This window comes from Zalophus californianus, chromosome 5 (genome assembly GCF_009762305.2).
Source record: "Zalophus californianus isolate mZalCal1 chromosome 5, mZalCal1.pri.v2, whole genome shotgun sequence".
Classification (NCBI taxonomy): domain Eukaryota; kingdom Metazoa; phylum Chordata; class Mammalia; order Carnivora; family Otariidae; genus Zalophus; species Zalophus californianus.
In genome coordinates, this window is record NC_045599.1 from 93716903 (window position 1) to 93738473 (window position 21571).

General features: G+C 38.2%; 1 protein-coding gene across 1 annotated transcript; it reads right to left on the reverse strand.

Annotated features, from left to right (window-relative positions):
• Positions 1–3371: 3371 nt before the first annotated feature.
• On the reverse strand, positions 3372–20552 carry NPM1 (nucleophosmin 1). The gene is made up of 6 exons (XM_035727712.1): positions 20530–20552; positions 10005–10062; positions 9576–9659; positions 8854–8955; positions 6590–6664; positions 3372–3749 (listed from the first exon to the last, which is right to left on the reverse strand). Exons 1-6 carry the CDS (start codon positions 20535–20537, stop codon positions 3711–3713), a joined length of 366 nt encoding a protein of 121 aa, XP_035583605.1. The 5' UTR covers positions 20538–20552; the 3' UTR covers positions 3372–3710.
• Between the last annotated feature and the right edge of the window lie 1019 nt (positions 20553–21571).

The window sequence follows — 21571 nt, forward strand, 5'->3', positions numbered from 1 at the left end:
CCCCATGCAGGGCTCGATCCCAGGACCCTGAGATCAGACTTAACTGACTGAGCCACCCAGGCATCCCTGCCATTCTTTGCAAGAAATGGATCATTCCAGGTCTGAGAAAGAAAATGAAGATGAACCTGGAATATTTTCTCACTAGAAAGCAAGACACTATCAGACTACTAGAGTCTGTGATGGTAGGAACAAGCTTGAAGGGGACTCCATCAGCCAAAAAAGATGTAAGAACGAAATACCAATATATAAAAATCTGAATCCAAAGTACTTAATTAAAACTCACTACTTTAAAAAAAAAAAACTCACTACTTTTGGAGGTTGCTAAAACATCAACGTATCATTCTGAAAACTGGTAAAGAACAGAACATTAAAATGTTTTTCAAAAGTCAGGTAGAGGCAATACAAGTGGGGATTTTAAAGAAAATGCCTGCAAAATAGTGAATGGTATTGCTAAAGAATAAGCCATTAAACATTCAACAGACTGGCTTAACAAAGGGAAATATAGTTATTCCATCAAAAAGTACTTTAGGGGCACCTGGGTGGCTCAGTTAAGTGGCTGATTCTTGATTTCAGCTCAGGTCATGATCTGAAGGTCTTGAGATCAAGTCCCTTTTTTCAGGCTCCCTGCTCAGTGGGGACTCTGCTTGAGATTCTTTCCCTCTGCCCCTCCCCACATCCCTCCCTGACTCCGTCTCTAAAATCTTAAGAAAAAAAATTAGTACTAGGGGGACGCCAGGGTGGCTCAGTCAGTTAAGTGTCTGCCTCTGGCTCAAGGTCATGATCCCAAGGTCCTGGGATCAAGTCCCACATTAGGCTCCTTCTCAGTGGGGATACTTCTTCCTCTGCCTGCAGCTCCCCTTCTTGTGCACTCACGGACAAAAAATTTTTCAAAGATTTTATTTGTCAGAGAGACAGAGCAGAAGCAGGGGGAGCAGCAAGGCTCCCTGCTGAGCAAGGAGCCCGATGTGGGACTTGATCCCAGGACCTTGGGATCATGACCCTGAGCCAAAGGCAGACACTTAAGCCAACTGAGCCACCCAGGTGTTCCATAAATAAAAAAAATTAGTACTAGGGACAAGGGAAGTAATTTTCTCATTAGTCTTAGAAACTAAAAATACTTTAAAATTTTTGTTTTCCCTAAGTACAACTGTATGATTTTTAGCAATTAAACCAATATTGATATAAGTATGGCCAATCTCACTTAGCAGTTTGCACTGCACAAAAGTGTTTTTTAAAGAATTTCTAGTCACAAGCCTAGGAGTTCAATTTTCAGATTACCATATTTTGTTGGCTGAGGTCCAGTACCAAACCAAGCACTATTAAGTGACTTTGGAGGCACAAGAAAACATGCCCTACCTTCAATCTTTTACAAAGATGGATCTGATCAGCTTAACTGAACTTGCAAGAACAGGACCACCAGTAAGGCCAATGGCTTTCTCTCAGAATGGGGAGAAGTCCTTTTGGTTTTCCTGCTACATTAAGTACCCATCAGCTAAGCCCAAGGGTTAACTTCTACACAAAGCAACTCAAATAATAAACCTATCAGACCTACATTTTGGTTAAGTCATTAAAACCTAAATATACATCTACTTCTGAACATTTTAAGTAACTAATTACCTAATATACATCATCATATACTGTGATGTGAAACACTAGGGAAGGAATGACTCATCTTTAATGTATTTAGTTCTTAGTTAATACTGTGGCACTATTTAACACTAGTAACTTTTTCAAATTCATGTGCAGGTTAAGCATTTTGAGATTCTATGAATTTAAAACATGATCTTTTAAACATTAAACGTAAAAACATCCTTTAAAATAGAGGTACTTTCCAGTGAAATTAAGAACAATGAACATTTACCATTTCCAACTGAATCTCCATTAAAATAAGATATAAAAGGAGAGAAGCTACAAGGACAGACACCCTGGAGAGGAAACGGAATAATCAATGAAGGAAACCAAAACCTGAAGTCAATGACTAGAAGAGGCACCTGAAGCCTGGAAAGTGGGATTTAGAAAGACAGTACTGCACCAACCTTTCCCACCCCCCAAAAGTAAGGTTACTCAGAGCACCTGCTGGGCTGGCTCAGCCCCTAGGGCATCTCTGACTCTTTTGAGAACCACAACACTTCAGTTGGATGTGGAGCCTACTTAAAAAAGTAAAATAAAAAAAAAATAAGGTTGCTCTACCAAAACCATTCCAAAGATTAAAAGACATCAGCCTTTTATCTGCTCATTCCCATCAGAGTATTTTGAACTACAGCCTAATCAAAGAAAGCAATCCTCCTAATCAATATAAGTTAAAAAAAAAAAAAAAAGAGTAAACAATGCATGGGGTGAAAAGGGTTCCTTCAAACTTTATGTATGTCCCCAAACACCAAGGAAGAGTATTTACAATACAACCAACACAAATTTGAAGACATAAAAGTCCTTTCTCCTAAAGTTTAAACAAAAAGGAATGATGAAAAACATCCAACAGCATCAAACAAAAGGCCCAAGAACAGATAGAAGTTAAGCAGGAGAGCAAAATCTCCCAAGAACATGCCCCCAAACAGGAGAATCTGTGGAGAACAGACCCAGTCTACCCAGGTCCCAGAACAAGACAAATTATAAAATTTCAGGAAACCAGCAAGAGGGCAATCTTAATCAGTTCTCAGGAAAACTGGTCATATACAAAACAACACATGAAAATGGCAATAGCCTAAGCCATAAAGGGCACAATTAAAATTCTGAGGAAAAGATTTAGCAGCACTGAATTTTATGTCAAAAATTGACTTTTCAAGATTAAAAGTAGTCAGAAAATACCTCCTCATATATTAGCAAACCACCCGGAACACCACAGCAAACAAGAGGAAGAATAGTAATCTACACAACCATCATGCAACTGGCACAGGGTAAAACAGATAAAAGATGCCAAGGATTGGCCCCTGAATGTCCTCCTATAACCACTACATGCAATAAATTCTTTCCCCATGAATCTAAAAATGTATAAATTATGTGCTATTTTGGGCAAATTCAAAAAACAGTCAACAGGAATTCATTTTCTGTTCTCGTTCAGATTAAGAACCCAAGTTGAGAAAAGCTGCTGCAAGGTGTAAACATGCCACATTTTACCAGTAAAAACTGGGCTAATGTGCATAGGTGGTTTGACTGAACATTTGGAAACATGCTTGCATGGTCATAATTATCATCTGTTATCAAGAGGTGAGGAGCTTTAAACATTAAATGCTCACAAAAAATAGAAGGGTTAACTCTGAGAAGAACTATTTGGAGGGGTAGGGCAGGGACTGCTTCTCAGGGGATTTTAGGGTACTATTTGACACTTTTAACTATGTACATTTATTTCTCTGACAAAGTATAAGAAGGGTAAATAACAGAAAGAGAAACAGTGCTACTTTATTAAAATACTGAGTTTATTTCACATGTATATTTTTGTCTCCCCACCATTTCCATTTGTCTGACCACCACTACTACTATGTCCTATCATAACATTCCATACATACTTAAAACCAAGCAAAGGGTGGAGTTCCATCTTTAAAAACTAAACAGGCATTTTGGACAACACATTCTTGGCAATGGAACCTGGACAACATTTATCAGACACGGTAGGGAAAGTTCTCACTCTGCATTATAAAAAGGACAGCCAGATATCAACTGTTACAGAAAAGAAGTAAGACGGAAAATTTTAACAAACTGTTTAAACTATTTTCTTAAAGAGACTTCCTCCACTGCCAGAGATCTTGAATAGCCTGGAAAAAAAAGAAATGCGGTTAAAGAACCACAACACTTCATAGACACCAATAAATTAAACCATGTCTCTTTGTACAGTTCAACGTATCTATTTTTCATCCTACCACCAAAAAGGTCCACTACATAATTAAGAACTGATTTCAAGGAAATTTATACTCAGACAATTTAATTTCAAATACTTCAAATCAGACATAAAATCATGTGAATCTTTCTAAGCAGAGTCAATGGTACTAATATGTATGTAACAGCTTAGATAAATGAAATTCAAGAGTAGAGGCCAGTTTGGCCAATGTCATCTGCTTTAGGGCTGCCAGATTTAGCACATAAAAATACAGAACACACAGTTAAACACATTTATTTCTAAGCCTATGGAACACATACTAAAAAATTTTATTTACTCGAAACACACCAGATTAACTACTCAGACTTGTTCTTATCTGGGTTTGTTAAATCACTTAACACCCATCTTCCAAGACATAATCTGCTTTTCCATTCTTAAAATCTAATGATTTAATGTGGTCTACTGACAAAGAGTATCCCTGTCCATTTCTATGTCCTCCTTTGACACATCATGAAATCTATACTTGTTCTCATGCTAGTATTCACATCCATATAAAAGAATCGTTCTTTAAATGTGACAGTCTCAGTTAACTAGTTATTAATTATCCACTTCCACTTCAAGTTGGCATTTCTTTTTCATAAATAACATTCTTTTAAATCTTGAGATGCCTGGCTGGCTCAGTTGGTGGAGCATGTAAATCTTGATCTTGGGGTTGTGGTTCAAACCCTATGATGGATGTGAGGGTTCTTAAAAAATCTTCAAAAATATAAATAAAAAGTCTCGATATTTCTCAATTCTACAGGATTTAACAAATTCCTTTAAACAAAGGAGTGTACTTCAGTGAGTTCTTTGAACGTCTCTGAATTTACATAATCCTACTGCTAAACAGATATTTAAAACTATATATAAGAAATAAGTAGGCTTTATTCAATGAACCATTTAAAACTAAGAACATTTGGAGTCTTTTCTTCAAAAGTAGGATTTCAGTGCTTCAAATAAATAGGATTCTCTCAACTGCTATTATTCAACAACCACTGGGTTTCAAACACAAGAGAACTGAGTATCAAACATAAGTAAATCTCACAACCCCCCCATTCATTCAGTTCAATATAAATGTTTAAGAACAATCACATGACACTCCAGTCAAAAGAAACATCAGATGTCACTTGAGTAGTACTATGTAGAATGAGGACAGCAAAACACCTTTTGTAGAATCATCACTTTTAGTAAACATTGTATCTTTACATAAATATTCACCAAATTTGATCTGTCATTTCTCCACAAAAAGCAGTACAATTGTTTTAACTTTTAATTCAAGAGCTTCTGCAAAGATTTGCTAGTATTTCTTAAATCCCACCTGGAAGGGATTTTACTAGCCAAATCCTCATAAGCAACTCTTTTTCACAAAAAAAATTACACAAGCAATGGAAAAATTTCTTTATACATTGTGACCTTTATCTGTGGGTATGCTGTAAAAACATGAGGCATTTATAGTTTTGATAATCTCTGTAATAATAAACAGAACTACTTTTTAATATTGTAGAAATTTCACCCTTGTACTTGAAAATAGGCTTCCAATTTCAGACTCAAATACTTCTGAAGGCAGTGAGTTCAGTCATTTCAGCTGCCAAGACTGAAAATACACTGTGTGGAAGGCCTTTTACAACTTTGGTTATTATTTTATCTTCCCCTGAATTTTTCTTAATCACAAATTATATTTCACCACTTTCTTTGGTACTAGTGGGAGAAATCATCTGTCTTATGCTTCCTTGTTAGTAATGCTGGTTTACAGCTTACTTTCCACTATGCAATATTAACTAACAATTGCATATTGCAGTTTCACAAGCATTTTTGTTTAACAAATATCCACTACTCAGAAAATTCACACTTGCATTTTGGGGTTCAAATGTACACAAACAGAATAGCAACCAAAAGAGTGTGATATTGAATTTCATCGCCATGTCAATAAAGGCTGAACTCAACAACAGTAAACAGTGTTGGAACACTTGAAAGCATTTCAAACTGGAGAAAAATAGTGCTGCCATTTAAGTCATCTAAGTACTAAATAACTGGCAGAAAATTAGCTCAAACTGACAAAATTCTTCATTTACTGAAAAAAGTTTTGAGGCTTAGGGATTGACAAAAACCATTTAACACAGAATATTCTGTATATACAAGACACCTAGCAACCAACCTTACCTGTTTTTACATTTTCCTTTAAAATCTGAGTCAGCAACCATAAATAAGACAGTAAAAATGCATGAACTTTTTCTATTGACAAAATGTGTAAGAAATACAATACTTAACAGCTGACTCAAACTAATATACTGAGTACTAACTACAATTTGGATTCTTGCTTCCAGATTTGACATTTTAGGTTGATTTTAGTAAAATGTGCTTCCCCTAAGACCTATGGAGAAAATGGTCTCTGCCAATGCACAAGAAAGCAAAAGTCCAGACTACCTCAAGTACTCAAATGGAGCAGCAAGGAAAACCACAGAATACTTCCTTAGCCAACAGAGTACCAAAAGTAAAGGTGAGTTCAGCAACCAAGAGATAATTTACCAACTATATAAAAAGTTGAGAAAAATGTACTTAAAGAGTCATCTTCTCAATCTCTGCCAACTAAACTCTTAAGTTCCCATGTATTTAATCTGAAGTGCTGTCTGTGGTTAGGAACCTTTTAAAAGCAGCCAACACTTAAACAAAAAGAATTATAAATAAATAAATCACAATAAAATACTTGGATTTGGTCATCTCTCCTGAAAACTCAGTTACCTCTTGGTCAGTCATCCGGAAGCAATTCTTCACATAATTGATGAACTTGGCTTCCACTTTGGGAAGAGAACCACCCTAGGAGACAAAAGTATTATTAAGGGTAAGTACAGAAACACTGTTTTTGAGATATTATCAAATTCCTCACAGATTTTCATGCTATTACATGGATCATTGGTTCATTCCATATCCATTCAACTCTTTCATTTCAATGCTTTGTTTTTAGGCCCAGAAACACCTACTGGGCAACAATATTTAGAACCTAGGTCTTTCATTTAAGGAGGGCACAGTGATGTAATGAGCACTGGGTATTATAGAAGATTGATGAGTCACTGAACTCTACTTCTGAAACTAATAAATACGCCATACGTCAATCAATTGCATTTAAATGAGAGAAAAAAACCTAGATCTTTCATAGTATTCCCATATTGATAGGTTTGTCAAAGTTTCAAATTCTCTCCAACCACTCTAAAAATAGAAAATATAAGCTACACTTCAGATTTTTCAGGGACTCAAATGTCAATCTGATCGCCTACTCTTATTATATACCACCCAGAACCAAATATAAATGTATACCCCCCTTGTGAGTACCATATACAAAGAAATCAACATTGTTTGTCACTTACTTACTACTTTTGAATGATCTTATTTAATATACTAAGTATATCCTCTTTGTTTGCTCTTTTGATAACTAAATTTTAATTTTCCTTGTAACCTGAATCGTCTACGCATTTATGCATTTTAAAAGATCAAGGTTTCAGAATGCCAAAGAAATCATGGCACAAAATAGGCTAGTGATCAAGAGGTATGGTGTAAGATCCTTTAAATTGCCTCTATAATCTAGAAAATAAACCTCACTGTAATTTCCATTTTTAAATTATTGTCACATACATTCTTATTTGATTCATTAAAATATTTATTGAACAGCTAGGGAGATACAAAAGTGATTAAAACATTGTCAAAGAGGTGAGGCAAATGCACACATCATAGAAAGCCAAGTGTAAGGGGTCACTGAATCACAGCAGTCACAAGAAAAGTGCTTTGGGAGATCAAGAATGAGATTGCTTCCAGCCTGGAAGGGGGTGTGGGTGGGTGGCAATCAGGAAAGGGGATCTGAGACTTCAGTCTGGATTGTTGATGACAGTCAGTAGGGACTATATTTGTCTCTCCTTTTTCTCTCCCCAGCTTTGGGTTTAATTTACCAGTAGTGCCCAGGACTGTTCAATTCGCCTGTAATTAAACCAAGGAGATAGGACCATATTAAAATGGGGGGGGGGAATCTAAAAGATGTCATTTTAGCATTGTATGCAAGGGATAAAAATAAAGCAGTGATACCAGAAACTAGAAAGGTATACAGTAGTACTAAAGCAAAAACACACACATTCGGGTTCTAAATGTTATTTTTCCAATTGACTCCTCACTGCACAAGGAAATCTACTGAAGCCAAGTTAAAACTTAGAAAGCACAGGAAAAACATGAGGAAAGGAGTCAGCAACTTTTCCTCACCATCCCACCTTTACTCTCACTAATTGGGGTCTTATATTTTAACTCACAAAATTATAGTTGTCAAATGTTTCAAGACATTTAAACTGTTTATTCCGTATTATTCTACAAGTCCAAGTTCACTAAGGTTTAGTAAGTTTAGTTTCCCAATCAATAAAAGCAGCAGGATGAGAGCTAATTTCTTCTCACATTCCCAGTAAGACACAAGGCAACTAAATAAAGCATATCAAGGATTCAAGATATCACATATATCGACCACTAATATCTTAGTATAAAATGCAAATAGAAAGGACTCAAATTTGCTGGAAAATGTTTGACTAGAGTCAGTCATGAGTATTTTTTTAACTATACCAACAAGCAACCAGTCTCCACTTTTCCAGAGGCTTGCAATTTTATAAAAGACTCAAACGCCCTCTGCTGGTTCTGTAGCATCTTACAACCAAAAAAAAAAAAAAAAAAACAAAGGAAACTACTGAACTAAGAAAAGAACAAGCAAAGGAAAACCTGAACGAAGGTCAGAATGAATCTTAAAACTTACTTGTATTTCTTTTATAAAAGAAAAGGAAATATAAATTCAAATACACATGAAAAATCATGATTAGAAATGAATATAAAAAACTCCATTTCTGAAAACAAAACAAAAAGGGACAGGTATATAAAAAATAAAAAATAATAATCTAGTTCCAAGCCTTCACAATGGTTATTATTTTAACAGAGGAAGGAATAAACCTATCTAGTTTTTCAGGAAAGATCCCTTTACTCACTTTTTCTATACTTGCTTGCATTTTTGCTTTAATGTCTTCTACAGAACTAGGTCCTTTCGGTGTTTTGGGCGTCTTTTCCTGTTTTTTGAAAGATTCTTGACCCTGAGGGGAAAAAAAAGATGAATTTAAAAAGGTCCTTAGAGTACAGCTCTTTTAACAACCATCCCCTATCTACCTGGCTTTTCTCAAGAAAATCACTCTTATTTACAATCCTTCCTTGTAAAAAATAGGAATAGTTTGAGCTTGCTTTTATATTCCACACCAGATCAGTTCTACACGTAAAAAGGTTTCAAAATTGAAACCCAAAGGCCCCAAGGATGAAGCAAGTAAATGCAATTTGAAATGCCCGAGGCCCATGTTGTAGCTTCTAATAATCTCCAAGCCCAGGTACTGTGGTTCTTTTAAGCTGTTAGATTCTAACACACAGCCAGGGTTGAAAAACTACACTATGCCATAAAATAATACTTTCAACCAACTCCTTACAGGACACAACTGTTTGTAATGCAATAAAAATCTTTCTGTTGGCACCCTCCTCCACCAGAATGCCAGCAGTCATACATCTAGGACAATAATTACCAGCCAGCACACTTTAGCTCTTTGAGACACCAATTACAAGTATTCTCCAAACAATTTCAAGTTTCAGACTAGCTTCTTTCACAGGAGAATTTTTAATTTTTCTAACTACTTCAATGAAAGCTATGTTTTTGTATGTTGCCACTTACTTTTGTTCTTGGTGTTGACGGTTTTGAGTCTTTTCCATTCTGGTTTGATTTTTGTGCATTTTTGGCTGGAGTATCTCGTATAGACTGCAATTAGAAATTAATCTTAATCAATGCCCTCCTACACAACAGACATGAGTGCAAATAAAACTTCCCCAAACCACATAACAAAAGCAGCAGTCAGGCTAAGACAGTCATTCTGAACTAACAAAGCGGGAGAAGGCCACATGGATAAAGAAAATAGATCGTTCTGCAACACTAGGAAAGTTTTTAGGACGAAAACCCTACTCAGGACTAATTTAAGTATGAGATCATCAAATCCTCCCAAGCCAGCTTTTGTTAATTACAAAACAAGTGAAAAGCACTAAAAAATTTCTATCATTTCTGTTATTAGTTATTTCGGACAACCTCATACCATTGTATCCTACTTACTTTCTTTACTGGAGCCTTTTCTTCAGCTTCCTCATCATCAAAATCATCATCATCATCACTACAAATGAAATGAGTCATTATTACTGATTCCATGCACTCATAAGCCAAAAAAGCATATGCAGAAATTGGATGAACCTACAAGTTTAAGTCAATCAAGACATTAAGAACTTCCAAACTTTTGGGGGATCGACAAAAGATTTAGAAGCAGGATCTTGAAGAGCTATTTGCATGTTCATCTTCATTACAGCATTATTCACAATTTCCAAGAGGTGTAAGCAACCCAAATAACCACTAACAGTCAAATACATAAAAAATGTCATATATACAACCGATGGAATATTCAGATTTTGGTAGTTATTATTACAATATTCAGGTTTTTGAGAGAGCGAGCGAGCAAGCAAGCATGGGGCTTGGGGGGGGGGGGGGTGGGGTCCTACCTCAAGACCCTGAGGATCATGACCTGAGCTGAAATCAAGAGTTGGACACCTAAACAAGTGAGCACCACCCAGGTGCCCCTGGAATATTCAGTTTTAAAGGAAATCCTGTCACATGTTAAACATGGATGAACCTTGAAAACATTATGTTAACTGAAACAGAACAGTCACACAAAGACACATACTGTATGATCCCACTTAATGAGACATTAAAGTAATTTTTATAGTCCTTATAGAACCCAGAAATAGATTCGTGGTTGCCAGGGGCTGGAGAATGGTGGAAATGAGCGGTTTTCATTCAATGAGTATTATTTTCAGTATTACTAGATGAAAGAGTTATCTAAGATCTACTACAGTATGAATATGGCTAGTACTCCTGAACTGTACACTTAAAAAATAGTTAAGATGGTAAATATTGTATTCTTTTACAACTAAATGAATAAATATAAAAATTGGAGATCGCAGTTTAAAGAAATTAAATAGAAACACAACTTATGTTCACAGATCAGTGGAAATATTCTTACTAAGGTAGCAACTCTCCAAATTAATCTACAGATTCATCATAACCCTGAAGAGTCCCAGCTGGCTTCTCTGTAGAAAATGATCCTAAAATCTGTATCAAAATTCAAGAACCCAAAGCAGCCAAGAACAATCTTGAAAAAGAGCAAAGTTGGAGGATTCACTTAAGTGTTTTTTCAAAGGAAACCCACAACAACTACAAAGCAACAGAAATCAAGATGTTTTACCAGTGTTTAAGGACAGACACACATCAATGGAACTGAGGAGTCCAGAAATACACCCATATATTTATAGTAATTATTTTCAACAACAGTGATCAGACTGTCAATTCAATGGTGAAAAAAGTCTAACAAATGGTGCTGGGACAACTAGAAATCCACAGGCAGAATTTAAGTTGGTTCCCGTAACCACACCACACAAAAATGGATTCAAAATGTATCAAAAATCTAAATATAGAACATAGTAAAGGTTTCAGAAGATTTGGCAATGGCTTCTTAGGTTTAATACCAAAAAGCACAAGCAGCCGAAGAAATAAAATGGACTTCACAAATCATTAAAAACAAAAATTTAAGCTAATGTGCACATACAATGTGACCACCGTATGGTCAACTACGCTTCAATTACAAAGAAGGGAATAAAGAAAGAAACTTTTGTGCAAAGAATACCATAACTCAATAGCGGAAAGACAACCCACTGAATGGGAGAAAATATTTGTGAATTGTATCTGATAAGGTGCTTGTCCCCAAACATAAAAAAACCTCTTACAACTTAATTATATCAAGACAAGTACTAGTAATGCTACAACATGCATGATTCTTAAAAACTCAAGACAAAAATCACATGTTGTATGTACGATTCCATGTACATGAAATATCTAAAATAGGCAAATCTATAAAAGACAAAGTACGTTAGTGGTTGACTAGAGCTGGGGAATATAAACGGTTATATAGTATGGTTTCTTTTTGAGGAAATGTTCTAAAATTGTGATGACTGCACAATTGTGCAATATAACTTAAGAACCACTGAATGGTACATTCTAATTCTAAATAGGTGAATTAGGAGGAAAAATCTAATCTAAGAAGTCCATTTAAGTATTAGCTAATAGCGGCTCTAATTCATGCTTTAATTACTTCACAAACCTAACTTTTATACCAGGCAGTGTTTTTCTTTTCCACATTACGTAGTCTCTAAATTTAAAACAGGATCAACTTCATCTCTGTGCACCAAAGAAAACACCCATCTTTCCAGAACTGGGGTAAATTTAATATGATGCCCTAGTATCATGTAGTATGTGTAAAGCTATATATACACACACACATATAGGTCCTTTAAAGTGATTCTGTCAATTTTGACTTTAGGACCCAATCCCTGTATGTTCCTTGCCACACTAGAAACAAGGTAACAAGGATTTCTATAAAACCAATTTTATCAGAGTCTTATTTAACTATCCTTACCTATACATTTATCTGACTACCCGCCCTTTTTTCCCTTATATGAAAATTTGGACCTTGATTAACATCTATATGTATTTATTTCATTCCTCCCGCACTACCAAACATGAAGACAACTTAGAGGGAACTTAGAGGAAGAACACAAAACTATTCTACACTGTGGTTATATCAGGAAATATGCCCATTTTAAAGACCAGAAATCTTTCAAAACCCCAGCAGAATCAAGATAATCATCGGGTCCTACTCCAAAGCCTTCCTAGAAGGGATTATCTCCTCACTGAATATGCTACTGGACATAAACAGTAAACCTACACAAAGGTAATTTAAAATCAAGGACTAAATTAAATTCAAATTTAAGTACATACACCATTCATATTCCTCATTTCTCTTTTTAGTCCATTTCCCATTCTTCTCTTGGGGTGTATCATTTTAATTCTGACTAACGATAACTATTCTCAAAACTAGTTAACAGTAAAACACCAACTACACTGTTTTGGGGGTAATCTTGAGTTTTTTAAGCATTCAACTTTGTCTTTTCCTACTTTCTGCCTTCAACTATCATGCTCAAAGGTTTTTTTTTTTAAGAACTACCAGCTTGGCTAGTTGAAGTTACTGAAAACTTAACTCTCATATTTCATCATTACCTAGTATGTGTTAGATCAGACTTTCTTAGATTTTATTTGAATTATGTTTTCAATAAATACATATGGACCAACCTGGGAACTCAGGAACAAAGCTGACAAGTAATTCAAAGTTCAACTTAACAGAAGTTACTGATATTACTGCACATAGGAAAGACCAATTACAAACAGCATTTTATTCTGTAGTGTGCATGTAACTCTACCTTAGCCTGATATAAATCTATCATCAAATTGTTTCCAACCAAATATTAAATCCTCCTCGAAAATCTTCCTCGAAAATCTTTATCTTTTTAAAATTTTATTTACTTGAGAGAGTGCGCACGCACATGCGCACACACACTGAGCAGGGGGAGGGGCAGTGGGAGCAGCAGACCCCCGTTGAAGGGCTTGATCCCAGGACCCTGGGGGATCATGACCTGAGCAGAAGGCAGAGGCCCAACAGACTGAGCCACTCAGGCACCCCTTCTTAATCTTTTAGAAGAATCTTACTTTATCAGTAAGGACTAAAGAACTATGAGCCAAAATCCTTTATGGGGGGGGAAAATCAAGTGACAACTTAAAAAATGAATGTAGCTGGAACCATTCAGATGCTTTCTACCCAACCACTTAGGATATACTATTCAATAAAAAAGGTACCAACAGACTTGTTACCAGAGATTCACTAAATCTTCCTCAGAAAAAAGGTGTACCTAGTCAAATACATTTGGGAAATGCTGCATATTCTTTTGAAAATTTGTAATACACTGCATTTTAAAGGCTCTTAATCCCAAAAATATTCTTTAATTCATTTATTTTAATTCAATGTGACAACCACAGACCATTTACCCTTTAATTGTATTAATTTCACAGGATGACTATAGTAATTAATTTTCATAAACTACTCCCCATACAACTGTCAAGCTTCTAAAAGCATACTTACTCTTCATCATCATCATCATCGTCGTCATCTTCATCATCATCTTCATCAGCAGCAAGTTTTACTTTTTTCTTAAAAAAAAAAAGTACATATATATATATATAAACATATACACGCCCCTAAAATCATGATTAAGTGCTGACCTTAATCACAAAAGTAAAGGCCAGAATACGGTATCTGCAGTAATTTCACCTACCTGTGGAACCTTGCTACCACTTCCAGGAGCAGAACGCTTTCCAGATATACTAAGGAGTTTCACGTCCTCTTCCTCTTCATCTTCTGACTCTGCATCTTCCTCCACAGCTAAAATAAAATTTGTTAGCTGCTATTAAAACTCAACCAACAAGCAAGAACTCAGAAAGAAGGGGCATAACGTACAGTAATGAGCATTTAAAAACAAAGACTCTACTAGAAAAACAGCAAATTGGGAACAGAATTATTTTTAAAAAGTACTTTTCAAGGCTAATATTCTACTAGGTCTTAAATGGAAAAAAAAAAAGCTTTTCCAGTTATTTCCATTTTGAACAATTACAAAGACAATAGTATTAGAACTAAACATGCTTTTCAAATTTCAAATAGGGAACAAAGCAACTGCATTTGAGAATAGACAGCATAATACATAATAACATACCTACTAAGTGCTGTCCACTAATATGCACAGGCCCTGAACCACATTTCAACCGTAAGACCACAGGTGGTGTTATTTCAAAGCCCCCAAGAGAAACCTAAAAAAGGAGAAACTTCTAAGGTTAAAGGTTCGGTATAAAAACCTGTTCACAACAGACTTAGAAAAATGTTTTGCGTTTATAGGCATTACAGGCAAACTCATAAACCAAATGAACAAACCAGTGAACCTGTTTTTCCACTTCTGACAAACAAGTAGCAAACCACTATGTTCAAGAGTGATCATTCAACACCACAGTGACAGAAGACACAGCTACTGCTACTAGAAGAACCAAAGGAAATTCCTCCTTCTAGGTCCTTGGTGTAACCTAAATGACATCTACTTTAATCCAATACAATTAGACCTTGACATAAAACCCAAAGTTTAAGTGCCCTTACCGTTGGCTGTACAGACATTTTCAAAGTTGCCAGTGTGACTTTAATTGGACTGCCTTCATAATTCATTGCCTCTGCTTCAACAATGTGCAATTCATCCTTTGCACCAGCTCCTAAACTGACCTGTGAACAAAGATAGTATTTCAGCTTAAGTTTCTATTTTACAATCCCAAAATTTGTCTTCAAAAAAAAAAATAAAAAAGGCAATTATAAACCTATTATCACCACTGAAAGAAAACTAATTTGTACACATTTTCTTCAAGTTTTATGTCACCTCGCCAATCAATTTCTCATACTTGACACATTTGAACAAATGCAGAGAAATATGTTTGATGGCATAGTTGTAGGTATCAGCTACCCCCAGTATGGATCACTTAACATTTACTGGCCACCTACCACAAGTTAGGCAATAAGGCTACAGGCCTTACTGGGGAGTACAAAAAAGAATCATCGCTGCCCTAAAGGGTTTTATAATGCAGCCAAAGAAACAAAGTACATAAATGTGGAATGATGAACAGTAGTGTGACTGAACTTCACATGATTACCAAACGAGAGGTAAAGATGCCAAGTTTTATACCACAGGTACATTATCATGTATATACAATACTCAGTTATAAGATATTATGAAAGTGTTAAGTCACACAAAAAGGAATAAGCTGATATCAAGAAAAGTAGTGTAGTTTGGAAAATTTAAGTACCGTTCTTAAAGATAACTGGTGCTCATTTTCATCATTATCCACCTTAAAGTGATAATCCTTGTCAGCCTTTAATTCACAACCTGTAATGAAAAAAAAGTAACACTGAAAACTTAAAGACAACCAAAAAGGTAACACTTAATCTGTGAACGAGTTTTCTACTGTTCTAGCTACCAGAAAGCAAGGCAGAAGTAGCTATTCCTGGATTTCTTAAACACAAATGTCTGTAAACATCAAATAACATCCACACACAGCTTTATAAATTCCACTTTCCCACTAAATAGTATTTCATTTTCAACTACACTAATTACCGTTTTTAGGAAGAAACAAGCTTGAAGATCTAGTAAATCTGGAAGTGAAACCAGTATCTGAAACTAAGTCTGATGTACAATATTGATAAAATCCTACTGTTTAAAAAGATGAATTACCTACCTAAGCACCCAAGAGAAGTGGCAAATTTAGAAATGAGAATGGTTACAAGAACACCTACATGAACAGTTTATACTTACAAGAGACAAACTACAAATGTAAAAGAACCAAAACTTGCTACAGGGGTCAGTATCCCATCTTTGAAATCAACAGAAATGATGTACATTAAATTATCCTCAGAAATTATATTTAAGAATAGATACATCCTAGGGATATTTCCAATAGAAAAGATTAACACAAAAATAGGGTATAAACTGATCAGAAACCCTGGCTATTCAAAACGGTTAGGAATTAAAACCTTAATGTATAGTGCAAGTTATCTACTCCCATTCCATCAAAAGGCAATTGTTTGATGTACCATCGGAATAACATTTTAATTAAATGATTCCATTTAATTGCCATCTAACAGTAACGGGTACAAAGATGCCTAAATGTTATCTCAGTTAACAAATATCAGCATGATACACAAAAAAACAAATGTGGGGCAGGATTTGCACTTAACTTCCAAGCCTGACAAAGATAGGGCTTACAGTTAATTTCATTAAGACTGAAAACTAAAGCTGGCCTCTTTCTACTATGGTACTGCGTTCTGGAGAGGGGAGGGAAGATTCCAAAACAGTACCAGCTCTTATTGACCCAAACTGAACCCTACACACATTTCCCATCTTCTCAAAAAAGCTGTTTGCTCAACGCGGCACAGAAGGCTGTTTCCAACAGCCTCCCCTCCATAAATAAATAAAGCACCAGCTCTAGAGGCAAGGCTCTTGGTTTAGATCCACCTAGTCTCTATTCACCTACAAGTACCGCCTTCGTTAAGTCACTTCAGTTCTGAGCATCAGTATCGTCATCTGCAAAGTGGGCTAATTCCATCTCTCAATGTGAGATAAAAAAAAAAAATGCTCTATAAATGAGAACTGCCATCGTAGATATTAAGCACTGAACAAAGACTTCCAGAATCTTGGCTCTACCAGCCACTTCACCGAACACTTCCCGCCCAAGAGCTTCAATTAAGCCCCAGGATGCCAGGCTCCGGGGTGACAAGACACCAGGGAGACCCGGATGTAGTGCCCACACCCCCTCCTCCCCCCAACCACGTGGCAACCACGTGCTCCCAGCGGTTGCGGCCTCCTCACGCCCGGCCGCACCTCCCCTCCCCCCACCACCGGCCGAGGGACCAGGGCTGAATCTCGGCGCTAGAGCTCCGCACTCTTGAAGCCTAAGGACAACGCCAGGCTCTAAATACCCTTTTCCCCCAGAAAGTGAGACCATGTTCCACACCACGGACTCCCACAACCTCCAGCACCAAGCCTGGGCCCAGCATCAAAGACACTAGTCAGGAATCACAAGCCTACGAAATCACACAGCCCGAGAGGAAATCATGCCCGTGGCTCTACCGCTTGCCCCCAGGCAAAGCCGAATCCTCAGCTTGTTGGTTCTACGTTACCTCAGGCCCTGGGCCTCCGATCGCTCCTGCCCCAGGCTTCAGGCCGCCCCTCCTTCCACCGCTTCGAGCTCCAGCTCTCCTCTCTTGACCTCCCATCTCTTCGGCTGCAAGGCCTGGGCACCTCGCTTCCCTCCCTCAGGCCTCTAGTCTGCCTAGCTTTCCCTACCAGCCCAGGCCTAAGGAAGATTCCCGCCCCCCCCCCCCGCCCCGCCAAAGCCACCAGGCCCTGTTCGGCCTCGCCCCAACCCCCCAGCACTTACCGAAAAGATAGTTCTGGGGCCTCAGGGGGCTCATGTCCATGTCCATCGAATCTTCCATGGGGTGGTGGCACGCACTTAGGTGGAAGAGAAGGCGGACGGAGATAAACGACTACTGTTCCACACAACGGCCGCGCAGGACGGAATCACACCAGGGAAAGGACGCGGGCTCCCTGCGCACATATATAGCAACGTGAAGATCTCGCGAGAGCTTCCTAAGTCCCGTCTCCGCGCGCGTGCTCGGGAGCCCCCCTCCCCGGACGGTCGCCCTCCCGCGCAAGCGCTCTTCAACCCCACTCTTTTCTACCTCGCCCCCCACCTCCTCCAGGTACTTCGCGGGCTCCCACCGAGCACGCGCACTCGTACCCCGGCCCCACCCCTCCGCCGCCTCCGCCTGTGCGCACGCGTGCTTTCCCTTAGTAGCGCGCGCTACCCCCCTCCAACCCTTCCACGTCCTCTCCGGCTCTGGCGGGCCGGCCTAGCGCCGGGATTCTCCGCTGCCCACCCTGCAAAATGGCGACGGCCACCCTTAGCGGTACTAGGTATGGAGGGCGTGCCGGTTGTAAGTGAGCCAGAGAGCAGCTCGGTTCATCTTTCTCCATCACTTCGTGCCTCTCAGGCCTCCAGACAAGCATAACCGCCTGGGATTTTGACTTACCTGAAGGCTTGGGCTCAGAGTTCATTGTTAACCCAAAGTTAGAGCTTCAGGTGCCAGAACAGTGGATTACCGATTATTCTTTGTTGGGGAGAAAAGATGTAGCTACTGTCCGGACTACTGCTTTTATAGCTCTTTCTTTTCTGAGGAAACATCTCTGAAGTTGAAATCCCTCATCTTTATGTCATTTAGGGGCCTAAAGGGGACTGAGTGAACCTCTTCCATATGAGCAGGGCAAGAACCAAGCCTGGTTGATTTCTCCAGACCCAAGATTTTAAAAGGGCTGCATACCCACAATATGTCCCTATGTAAGATCCTTTGAGGCAGATGTGACTATACCCACTCTGGGAACAAGGAAACGGGCCAAGTGCCCAAATGGATGAAGTGGTAAGACAGGATGCTCTAGCTCAAAGTCAATGCTAACATCCCTCTAAAAGTTTGGAGGGATAGGTGGGGGTCCAGTCTCTGAGGCAGTGCAGTTCTTAATCTTTAATACTGCTAAGCCTGTTCTGACCTGTGAAGAAAACATATGACTTATAAGAAATGCAGAGACCTCAATTAGACTCTTTGGGAGTGAGTCTGGAAATTATTCTAAAAAAGCTACATCTTGGGGCGCCTGGGTGGCTCAGTTGGTTAAGTGACTGCCTTCGGCTCAAGTCATGATCCCAGAGTCCTGGGATCGAGCCCGGCGTCGGGCTCCCTGCTCCTTGGGGAGCCTGCTTCTCCCTCTCTCTCTGCCTGCCACTCCCCCTGCCTGTGCTCTCTCTCTGTCAAATAAATAAAATTAAAAAAAAAAAAGCTACATTTTGATAGAGGCTCTCCCACCCCTGGAGCCTCTGGGCACTGGTGCCTTTATAAGGATTCCCCTAAATTATCTTGTTTACATCAACAGATGAAATAATTTAAGAAATAGTGGAAGGAATAAAAATAGTGAGAGCGGTGCCCCACCTTCTCCAAATACAATCTAGTTGGGAAGATAAACTGTAATACAGGTGAATCAACTATTAATTAACAGAATCATAATTCTAAATCTGGAGAAATCAGTGAAACTAATATGTGAAAGGGAACAAGCTGTTCCCCACCCCCAACTGAAGAAGAGTCTTCACCAGTCTGGTTCTTGGATCCTTTGAGATGCAGAGTATGGCCAATCGCTAGAGAAAATCCTGAAACTTAGAAGGATATATATGTAAAGAGCTGAAGGAGGACTAAGCAGAGGATTTGAGATTATTTAAAAATAAAATCTTAAAAAAAAAAAAGATTTGGGCATGAGAAAGAATGAAAAGTCTCATGAGCTATAGGAGAGTGGAAGACCAGAGGTTAGTATTCTTTGAGCCCATGCTAGTATCAGTTGGAACCACTTTGTACTTTCTTTCTGGATTCTGGGCCATGATTATTCAAATGCAGCTCTGCACAGAGCCTGAGCCATGTAGGAACCATATCTCATATAAACAAATACATTTGTTTTTTAAATATTTTAAGCACCTAGTCTAGCTGTTATCTCGTGGAATCAAGCAGTTAAAAAAAAACTATCGCATTTTTTCAGATTTACAAATATAACGATTGCTCACTTCTTAAATTAAAATTATTTAGGCCTATACAGAATGGAAAAGTAAAAGTGCCTCTCTTTCCATATCCCCAAGGGTTAGTCACCACTAATAGCTGTGTGTGACTTTTTTCCTTCCAGACTATCTGCCTATCTATACAGAGAGAGATGATATAGTTGGAGGGTCTTTTGTATGTTTTTTAATGTGGATGATTCATATATTGTTCAAGTTGCTTTGTTCAATTTGCTTGCTTTATTCAAGAATATATTTTGGTGGGGTGCCTGGGTGGCTCAGTCGGTTAAGCATCCGACTCTTGATCTCAGCTCGGGTCTTAATCTCAGGGTTGTGAGTTCAAGCCCCACATTGGGCTCCATGCTGGGTATGGAACCTACTTTAAAAAAAATAAAATAAAAAATATATATATATATACCTTTGGACATTTCCCTACACTAGTACATAATATGGGTATGTTATAATTTACCTGTCCATTTTTCCATTGATGGACACTAAAATTATCTCCATAATTTTACTGTAAGAAATGATGCTTTAGCAAATATTATGGACTGAATGTCTGTGTTCCCCCCCCCCAAATTCATCTGTTGAAGCCCTAACCCTCAATGTGACTGTATTTGGAGACAGAGCCTATGAGGAAGTGATAAAGGTTAAATGAGGTCATAAAGATGAACCCTGATTCAGTAGGGCTGGTACCCTTATAAGAAGAGGAAGAGACATCAGAGCTTGCTTGTCTCTCTCAGCTATGTGAGTATGTAGGAGAAGGCAGCCATCTGCAAGCCAGAAAAGAGCTCTTTCCAGGAACTGAATCAGCAGGCATCCTAACCCAGCCTCAAAAACTAAGAAATAAATTTCTGTTGTTTAAGCCACCAGACCCTGTGGAGCCACCCAGGCGTCCCAGGACTCCTTTAATAAGCACACGAATTCCATTCATGAGGGCTCCATTTTCCTGACCTAATCACCTCCCAAAGGCCGCACCTCCTAATACAATCACCAAGGGGGTTAGGAGTTCAACATAGGAATTTTGTGGGGACATAAGCATTCAAACCATAGCAATTATTCCTCAACTTCCCTTCTTGATTTCATGTAACTTAGCTGTCTTTCCATGATATAATATTTGAGGCCCACTGCTTTCTTTTTAGGAGCTGCATAATAGTCCATAGGATGGGGGCGCCTGGGTGGCTCAGTCTTTAAGCGTCTGCCTTCAGCTCAGGTCATGATCCCAGGGTCCTGGGATCAAGCCCTGCATCAGGCTCCCTGCTCAGCAGGCAGCCTGCTTCTCCCTCTCCCACTCCCCCTGCTTGTGTTCCCTCTCTCGCTGTGTCTCTCTCTGTCAAATAAATAAATAAAAATCTTAAAAAAAAAAATAGGCCATAGGATGTACATATATGCTCTTGTTTTAATTCCAGGTTTTATTTATTCCTTCATTTGTTAACGCATTTTGTGATGGAAATTTTCAAACATCACAGAAATTTAGAATATTCTGTTGAATACCCATATACCCATCACTC